At 47.8% G+C, this 9,574-nt stretch overlaps 1 protein-coding gene across 2 annotated transcripts; it reads right to left on the bottom strand.

Annotated features, from left to right (window-relative positions):
• Positions 1-365: 365 nt before the first annotated feature.
• LOC125398369 (liver carboxylesterase-like) lies at positions 366-8,107 on the bottom strand. Of its 2 annotated transcripts, XM_087900696.1 has the most exons (13): positions 7,941-8,107; positions 7,176-7,380; positions 5,679-5,817; positions 4,856-4,989; positions 4,516-4,774; positions 3,232-3,330; positions 2,826-2,966; positions 2,626-2,706; positions 2,248-2,392; positions 1,688-1,831; positions 1,180-1,252; positions 547-750; positions 366-448 (listed from the first exon to the last, which is right to left on the bottom strand). In XM_087900696.1, exons 1-12 carry the CDS (start codon positions 8,008-8,010, stop codon positions 564-566), a joined length of 1,677 nt encoding a protein of 558 aa, XP_087756822.1. In that variant the 5' UTR covers positions 8,011-8,107; the 3' UTR covers positions 366-448; positions 547-563. The 2 variants fall into 2 exon arrangements, with proteins under 2 accessions (XP_087756822.1, XP_048287104.3); XM_048431147.3 differs by having other exon boundaries at positions 366-750.
• Between the last annotated feature and the right edge of the window lie 1,467 nt (positions 8,108-9,574).

The raw sequence follows: 9,574 nt of genomic DNA, 5'->3' as shown, positions 1-9,574 counted from the left end.
CTCAGCCTCCTCTTAGGTCACAGACACTAATAGCCCAGTTTGTAGTTTATGATCTATTGGGAGCAGCTTTGTGAAATTATGAAGGCAATGGGGCTTTGGGAAATCAGATTTTCTGTTGGCGGATGAGAAATAGAAAACATCAACTTGCTGAGAAAGGACAGAGGATTTCCTGTTGTCAGTTGTGCCCACAGCTTCTACTTCATTTGAAGAGGTTCTAAGGCTTGGAAAAGAGGAGAGAGAGGATGTGAAAAGAAGAAAGGAAGGGAGGGAGGGAGGGAGAGAGGGAGAGAGGGAGGGAGGGAGGGAGGGGCGAGCCTAATCACAGTGAAGTGTTAAGCTGAGGGAACATTGGGGTTCACAATCCATATGGTTATGAGAGTATTTATTGAGTCTAATAAAATGTGTCCAGAAGGATAAGGAATAACAGCCAGAGGGATTGTCTTCTTGACTGAAAAGGCAAAAGCTGAGGTTAGAAATGCTTATGTGAGCGTTGGAACAAATACGTTAAATAAATGGAAGTTGTAACCTCAGGATGACCCCATCCACCTTCCTGCCTCAGGGCATTAAAGCTCTGTGCGCTTCTCCTGTGTCCTCTTTAGCTCCTGGATCTTCTGGGGCAGAGTCTTCGTCCAGAACTGCAGCTTCCTGGCCTTCAGGGCTCGGCCCACAGCAGGCTGGATGTCCAGCTGCAGGTACTGCTCATCATGGACCAACTCAGGCCAGTAGGGGAGACCCTCGCTGTTGGGGTTCCTGTGGATAACATGCCAACAAGGAAGGGTGAGGTCACTCTCATCCAAGACCTGATGCCTCGATTTGGGTCAGAGCAGTGGATGAGTAGGCCAAGGGTCTAAGGGACACACTAAATGGACTGGTGTGCTGATAGAGAACACAAGTGTCGCTCACTAGTGTCTGATATGAAACAAGGGAAGCTGTCTAGGTTTGTGTCTCCCTCTCAGAGGGAAAAATCTAAAGAACAGTACCACAATGATGTGACTCACCAACAAGGTCTCTGTGGGATGAGCAGTAAGTGAAAGCTAGAAGGTGTCTGCCTAAGTGTGACTTGGGTTGTAGAAAACTATTGTGTAATTAAGGACCCATGCATAATAATGAGCACACCCAGAAGGAAGCCCTCAGTGGAGACCCAGGCAAAAAGAGATTGAGGGAGGAGCATGTGCTCACCCATGTCTTGCAAAGTTAGTCCAGTACTTCATCATCCTCCTGTTCAGCAGCTTCTCCTCCTCAGTGAGGTCAACTGCAGACAAAAGGAGACAAGGGTCAAAGTTCTCGCTACCTCGTGCATCTGCCAACTCAGGCTCTACAATAGCAACCGTAGCCTGACCCTGAACCCTGGCCTGGTGTATCCTTAGCACTTAGAACCCAGGGTCTGTCTATGCCTCTACTTGAATTCTCTCAGGTTCACTCCTACCCAGTGTGTTCTCATTCCTTATGGCAAAGCTAGACTAGGAAATGTTCATATTCTAAACCTGGTAGAGGTTTTGTTGGTTGGTTGGTTTGTTTGCTTGGTTTTTGTTGTTGTTGTTGTTGTTTTTTCCAGCTCAGAAATGGTGAACACTTGATTCTGTTCTCCTTGAGATCCTCGGTTTCCTCAACTGGACCGAGAGCTCAGCCTTCCCTCAGGAACTCATCAGGGGCTCCACTCAGCTCAAGGAAAACAAGGAAGACTCACGTTTCAAGCCCCAGAGGTTGGAGCCAAAGACAAAGGCGCCATGATCACCATGGTCAGCCCTCACATGGGGTGGCCGGATGTGCTTATGTTTGATGAAGCTGGGCTGGTGCTGGAACTGATAGAAGTAGACAGGAGCGTGGGACCCTGGGAGTGAGGACAAATAATGACATAATGATTTCTCACATGGAGCGTTCCCACTTAACCTTCACTGAAAAGAAACCTTGCTCTAAAGGTATCTAGAATCCCAGCAGAGTGGTGAGCTCCAGACTGGAGCACTGAGTATGGGAATCATTTTGTTAAACAGTGGCCCTGGCATTCCCACATGAGTAGTTTTGACAAGACCCCAAGTGTAACTAAAATGTTTCTTCTTATGGACATGGATAAGATGCCATTCATTTACTCTAGCCAAAAGGATTTGCTGAGGTGTGCCTCACTGTCCTCAGGTACCTGATGTTAGAGACCTGATGATGACATGGGTCAGGCCTGGCCACTACAGAGTCCACCTGGGACCCACAGCTCTGAGCTCCTCCTGTCCTAGGGATTGTTACAGATGTACTCACGCTGAAAATATGCTACTTGGAGTGCAGGGATCACAAACATGAAGTCCGCCATCATGTTTCTGAACTGTGCTTGCAGGGTCTGGGCATCCTCAACATCCCCCATGTACTCTTCCATTAACAGGTCACTACACTCAGGAGGCAGCATCTACACCAGGAGGAATCAGGAAGAGAGATGTAAGGCAAGTCCTTGGATAGCTGGGAAGCAGTCTCCAAATAAGGAATGTGGCCAGGGATGAGACAGGGTATAGGCAGAAAGGTATAAGCATTGGGTGAGCCCACACAGAAACACATATACTCATTAGCCTTTATTCCGGGTGTGACATCAGAGAAGAATATATGGGAACACTCTATATCAGGACAGGAGCCATGGTCTCTCACCATATGTGCTGCTGTGTTCTTCAAAATAGCTGGCAGGGTCTCTCTGGTTATGTTCTTTATGACAGGATCAAACCCCATGTACTGGAAGGTAGAGGAGAGTCTTTAGTATAGGATGCATTGGATCTAGATCAAAGTATCTCTGAGGTCCTACCACCCACCATTTGAGCTTAAGTTCTTAGGAGCTTATAACAAGGTCTCACCAAGGGGATTCCCCAGCCAAATTCATCCCTGTCAACACCAATGATGCTGGGGACAGGGCGAAAATCCACAGAGGCCAACAGCTCCCGAGGGTGCCTAGGTAGGAACGTCCCATCCACAACAGCAGGCATCATAGTAAAGACCTATGGGGCATTAAGGGTCATTGCTTAAGATAAACCACATAAATAATAAATATTCTGATGCCCACTGAATGCCCACACCCTTTTTCCGTTTCCGATAGCATCTCAGGATCTCAGTGTTAACTCCAGAAGAAACCAGACATCCAAATTAGCCTGTCTTTCATTTTGCACAGAGTACTAAAACAATACCAAACCAAGCAGACTAGTTTTAACTAGTTCCACTAGTAAGTTTTGACAATCCTGAATCCTGGTGACCACATTCTCCAACCTGGTTGATAGCCAGAATCTCTGCTTCACTCTTGTCTCGTAGGCAGAGTACCATGGCCTCTGGGTCCACGGTTTTACATCCAGATAGGTTGGCCACTTTCTGCAAATGGAACAGGTAATGGTTAGCTCATTCCTTCCACCAGGGAGCAGAGTTTCCTTGTTCCAGTAGATGGCATTGCCCCTAAATACCACATCCTGCTGTTTGCTGTGTGTGAAAGCACTTAAGTGGAATCATTCACATTTTCTGTGGCTCGGAGGTGACAGCCGGGACAGGGACAGTGCTACCTGCGTATTTGTTTTGTTGCTGCTTTGTTTGTTTCTGTGTGTGGTGTTCATGTGTGAAAATAGATATGGTGTGTCATATTTTGCCTGTGAAGTTCAGAGAATACCCTCAAGTGTCACTTGTCACCTTGAACGTTGTTTCCTTTTGTCTACACCAGCTTAGCTGGGCTATGTCTATTCAAGGATTCTACTGGCTCTGTTTCCCATCTCTGCATAGGAGCACTGGGGGAACTGTCACATTGTACCACCTCTAGCCTTATGTGGGCTCCAGGTGTTTGAACCTGGGGACTCACATTGCCACAGCAAGTATTTATAACAGCTGACCCTTTTCCTCAATCTGTGTGTACCAATTGGATACCTTTTTAAATCAGCTTGACATAAGTCAAGGTCATTGGGAAAAAGGAACTTCAGCAGAGCAAAGGCCTCTATCAGACTGGTCCATACATAAGTCTGAGCATTTTCCTGGTAAATGACTGATACAGAAGGGCCCATCACATTGAAGGCAGTGCCACACATGGGCAGGTGTCCTGGGCTGTATAGGAAAGCAAACTGAGGAAGCCATGGGTATCCAGCAAGTACGCAGTGTTCCACACTGGTCTCTGCTTCGGTTCTGGTTTCCAGGGACCTGCCTGAGAGCCCACTCTATCTTCCCTTCAAGTTGGACTGTAAACTATAAAAATTTAGTAAGCTAAAATTAATTTCTTTTCTCCCAAAGTAGATTTGATCATGGTCTCTGTAATAGTAATAATAAGAAGTAAACTAGGAAATCATGCAGATGAGTTTTGTCAATGGTAGAAGCCACTGGACACAGCTTTTCTGTTGTGTATCTTATTCAGCATACATAAAGCAGAGGGGAATAGATTGTAAATTTATGACTCTCAGAAATTACTGGAAATAATCTATTTCCCATGATCATTGTTTTCCTCACTTACAAGATTAATGGAGTACCAGAGGCGCAGACTGAATCACCAAAGTAGGAACCGGTATTTATGAGGACACTTACTGTGTAGACCCTCTCATGGGTGTCAGAGATAAGGTCAGGCAGCAGGGCCACTCCACTCTGCATGATGGCTCTGTGGAAGAGTCCTTTGGACATGGGGGACACAACAAGTGAAGACACACTTGTTCCTCCTGCTGACCCACCAAAAATAGTGACCTGGCCAGGGTTGCCTCCAAAGTAGGCGATGTTCTGCTGAACCCATTGTAGGGCGGCCACTTGGTCCAGGTAGCCCCAGTTGCCTGTGGCGTGCTGGTCTCCAGTGCTGAGAAGGGGCAGGGACAGGAATCACAGATCTGTCCAAGTTCTACTCAGACCCCATTGTCCAGCCCAGTCCCAGGATTACCTGAAGAAGCCAAGGACACCCAAGCGATATTGGATAGCAACCATTATTATATCCTCAGTAGCAGCCAGTATGGATCCATCAGTCATGGAAGCCATTCCCAGAACAAGTGCACCACCATGAATCCATACCATCACCTGGAGACATCAACACAAATCTCAGGAGGCACCACCAGCCCGTGGTCAACTGGACTACACACTAGATTATCAATTGCTTTACCTCTGTGAAGGTCAATTTACACACAGATCTCCTAAGGATTTTGGGACATGGTCCACAGATGGGATACTCTAGGCCTATAAGCATATTATAGCATATTAATATATGCTATATTACCATTCCCAATTCCTCATCAGGAAAACTTAGCTTGAATTAATAGCCTTACATCACAAGTAATGACATCATCACTCTCAAACTCATCAAAGTGGAGCAAACAGGAGTGTCTCCATGTGTGACTTTCCTGGTTGCTAAACAGAAGGGACATCAGATCCCATTGGCACAAAAGATAACCTGCAGCTAGGAATTTTGATGATGTCAATATGCAGCCCTTAAGCACCCTCTTTAGTGGGCCAGCCAGGTTCAAATTGGTAGAAAATTTTCTGGTTTAATCAAAGACGCAGAGCCTCTTATCTCTCAGAGTCCCAGAGCTCTGAGTCCCACACCCAGGGGTAAGCAGCTCATTGTGACTGGGATGACATTCCTGACCCCAATAAGTTAAAACTACCTGTCAGGGTATAAACTAGAATACAGTTCAGAATTACTTTTTCCCTTCCAATCCTCCAGAGAAAGAAACATCCTGCTCCCCAGCTGACGATACCCTGACACTCACGGGTAGGTTGGAACCTTCATGGGCATGTGCTGGTGTGTAGATGTTGAGATACAGGCAGTCCTCAGACATAGAGATGGGATGCATGATCAGATTCATCTCCTTGGCTCCCTCTAGAGTTGTTACGTCAGTCTGCAGACACCTGGGGAACATGGAAGACAGTCCAAAATGTATGATATCAAACCTAAAAATCTTCGTCTGAATTGTCTCTCAGGCACCTTCAGCCACTGCTTTTCATGATTTCCTGCGAACATCTGACCCCCCTCTGAAGTCCCTTCCTACCAAGGTAAAGGCCACCAGCTCTGTGGAAGTGGGGATGGAGCAGTACTTTTAGGAAGACCTTTGGTTGGATAGTAGCGTCCTGATGGCTAGAATATGGGGACTGCTGCCATCCTCTATGAAATGGTCGCCTTCCTGTACTGACTTTCATCCCTTCTGTGCTACTTAAATCCTGGTGTGGGGGTTGGTTTTGACTGTTGACTGGCACAATGTGGAATCACCTGGGAAAAGAATCCTAATGAGACATTATCTAGATCAGTCGTTCTCAATTTAACTAATGCTATGAGACGTTAATAGAGTTCCTCATTTTGTGACCAGCCATACACTCTCTTGTTGCTACTTCAAAAGTGTAATTTTGCTACTGTTTTGAACAGTAATGTGAATATCTGTTATACAGGATATTTGATCTGCAAACCCTTGATATGTGGAGATGGCAACCAACAGAATGAGAACCACTTGTCTGGATCCTGTTTGCCTGTGGGCAGGCCCATTGCAAATTATCTGATAACATTGATTGACAGAGAAACACCTGCCCATTGCAGGAGGCACCAGGGCCTGGGAAGGGGCTTCAGAATTGTTTAGGAGTCGGGAGAGTGAACGAAGCATTAGCACTCAAGCATGTGACCTATAGGCTCAGTTTCTGATTAGCGATGGGATGTGATCGGTCCTCTTAAACTTCTGCCCTGTGGTTTCCACCTGTAACTGATTATGACCTGAAACTGTGACCCATAGTAAAATCTTCCCTCACTGGATTGTTTATGTCAGGGTTCTTGATCACAGCAACACAAAACAAACTGAGATACTCGGGTGTTGGGGCTGTGCCCACATGGGATCTATAGGAATGAATGGATAACACCATAGGGTAGGAAGACATTCTCCATCTCACTCCAGACTCTTACGGTACCTCCTTCTTCCACATTGTCTCCAGTTGAAAGCATGTGCACCTGTTCCTTAGCCAATGTCACCTGGACAGTGGATGGTCACAGTGACCTTAGTCTCTGCTCCTCACTGCAGTACCTGCAGTTAAGTCCCTACAGGCATCACACTCTGACCCAGGATCCTGGCACAGTTCTTCCTCTCTAATCCTTAGCACATTCCCCTGAAAACTGCATGGGAGATGCCCTCAGGACAGACAGAACACTGCTGTAGAGCTGAGATGGAGGAAGCACAGAAGTGTGGCCCAGAGCTCAGGCCTGATGCTCCCTGGGCCCCAGAACTTACATGGCCGGATAGGAGGTTCCATCTCTCACACCCCTCCATGGCTCTGGGGGCTCCGGGGGAGCAAAGCGCAGTGGTCCCACAGGTGGCTTGGCAAAGGGAATCCCCAGGAAGGTGTGGACACCAACATCGCTGTCTTTCACATGGACGAGGCTTCCTCTCACCTGCCCTGTGTGTGTGTTCCTGATGGGGCTGGCTGAGTCCTTGCCTGTAGGTGGAGAGGAGTCATTAGTTGTCACCACACTGGGGAATTCCTACCTCATTGTGGTACATGGGGAAGGTAAGCTGGGTCCTCTCAGTTCAGTTGTACGATGTGGATATGAGTCCTTCTGGATTAACTATGTTACTATTGCTGGAAAGCATGACTGTTGACCCTCTTGAAAGCTGACAAGTCACTTCTCTAGTCACCAAGGTGACAGGCTGAGAGCCTCTCGGCATTATGAAGGAATTATGATCATTATCCATACTGCCACTGGGAGCTCCAGCCACAACCACACACAAAGGGGGGGGGCGTGCATGTCTCTCCTGGTCTTCTGTCCCTGCTGGCTCATAAGGACATAACTTTACACATCTCTGACCCTCCTGTGCCACAGGGCCCATCCTGTGGGCTTTGGTGGTGACATTAAGGAGTGCACAAATCCACACTTTGATCTGTCATCTTCACCATCTCCTTCCTCCCTGGTGTTTCCCTCCCACAAGCTCAGCCTCTGACTCTGCAGAACTGGGCAGCTCTGACCCAGGTCCCTCTGCTCACTTAGACAGTCTCACCATGCATGTGGAGAAGCAGGAGCCCACAGGCCACAGCAAACAGCCAGCCAGGAGGTCTACCGAGTGACATGGTTGAATCCCAGGCCTAAGTCTGTGCTGCCACAAGGTGACAACCTTACAACAACAGGAAGCCCAGAAGGTAGGACTTGCCCAGGCAGGAAATTTAGACCTTTCGGGGTGCAGGTGCAAAGTTCTTATTGCAGCGCAACTGTTACGGCAGAAACCACTGGGAGCCAATAGCCAGCAGGCAGGGCAAAGTCACTCTCTGGACTCTGAGAGAGACAGAGCATAGCATCTGAAGTCCTTCAACAACACACACACACAGACACAGATACACAGACACACAGTTGTCACACAGTCACACACACACACACACACACACACACAGTATCATCTGTGCAGCACTGACATGCGATCTGCTGGGAGAAGCACAGCTGTGACTGCACACAAAGTCCTGGCCTGCTGTGCTGGGGACCAGGAAATGAGGAGATGACAGAAAGTCACCTAAGGACCTAAAGACCTACAGGCTCTCAGTCTGGACATTGGGTGAAGTTAAGCCTTTGGACACCATGGGTTTGTACCTCAGAAAATGTCCTGCTTTGGATGCTGTGCAGTCTTAAGCAGTCCTGATCCTCTCTGCCTGGGAGTGCAGGGAGGGGTCCAGGGAGACCCTCCTCCTGCTGTGTGCCATCTCTACAGCTCCACCTCCCTGGCACCTCCCCTCCCCCAGCACCATGGTCAACACTGCAGAGTCTGGCAGACCTGATGAGTTGTAACAAGAAAAGTTAAAATCCTTAAATCGGCCAAGCGAATCTTCTGCTGCAGCCCCTCCCCCATTTGACCCGCAGGAATCAGCGTCTTTGGTGTCACCTTTGTGGATGAGGCCAGGGCAGCAGCCACTCACAGCCACCAAAGAGTGACTTCCAACATCTTTCTCAGTCAAGTGCTCACCCTGTCCTGTGACTTGCTGCCTGCACACAATGGCCTTCCTGACAGCATCTTTGTCCATGCATCTCACTGAGGGCTCCGGACTGTGATGACTGACAGTTATTGCAACAGACAAAACCTATGGAGACAGTCCTGCTTAGAGCCTGCCCACACTCACAGTGTAATGGAGTGAAATGTCCTTGTGACTGGAAGCTAAGAATCTATATCCAGACCAGGAGTCACTAGTGAAAATCAAATTAGGTGAGCAAGTTTCTTCTTTTTCTGCTTTTTGCTTTTGTTTTGATTTTTGTGACAGAGTATTGAATGTAATCCAGACTGGCCTGCTATCTCGGCTTCTCGGGTTCTGTGTTTATAGCGTATCACCTATAAAACATGCAGCTAATACACCCTTCTAAGTAATCTTGGGTATCGTCTGTAAGCCTCTGCTACTTTGATGTTCTCATGGATGACACAGGGCAGGATGGATCAGAAGAGGACAAGTCCACTCTATCTCTCTTACAGGGGTCACAGAATCTGAGCCCAGGAATCCAAAGAATACCCCAAACAGCAGCCATCAGTGAGTCAGGCAGGTCGTCCTGCATGGAGAACTCTGGTGACCTCCCAGAGCCTGGTGACCCACAGCAGGGGTCACAGGTGAGGTGAGTTCAGTGGATCTGACAGGGGTGACTCAACAGAGTTTACACTGT

Source organism: Myodes glareolus, chromosome 22, assembly GCF_982192425.1.
Source record: "Myodes glareolus chromosome 22, mMyoGla1.1, whole genome shotgun sequence".
Classification (NCBI taxonomy): domain Eukaryota; kingdom Metazoa; phylum Chordata; class Mammalia; order Rodentia; family Cricetidae; genus Myodes; species Myodes glareolus.
This window is presented reverse-complemented; position numbering and strand designations above follow the sequence as displayed.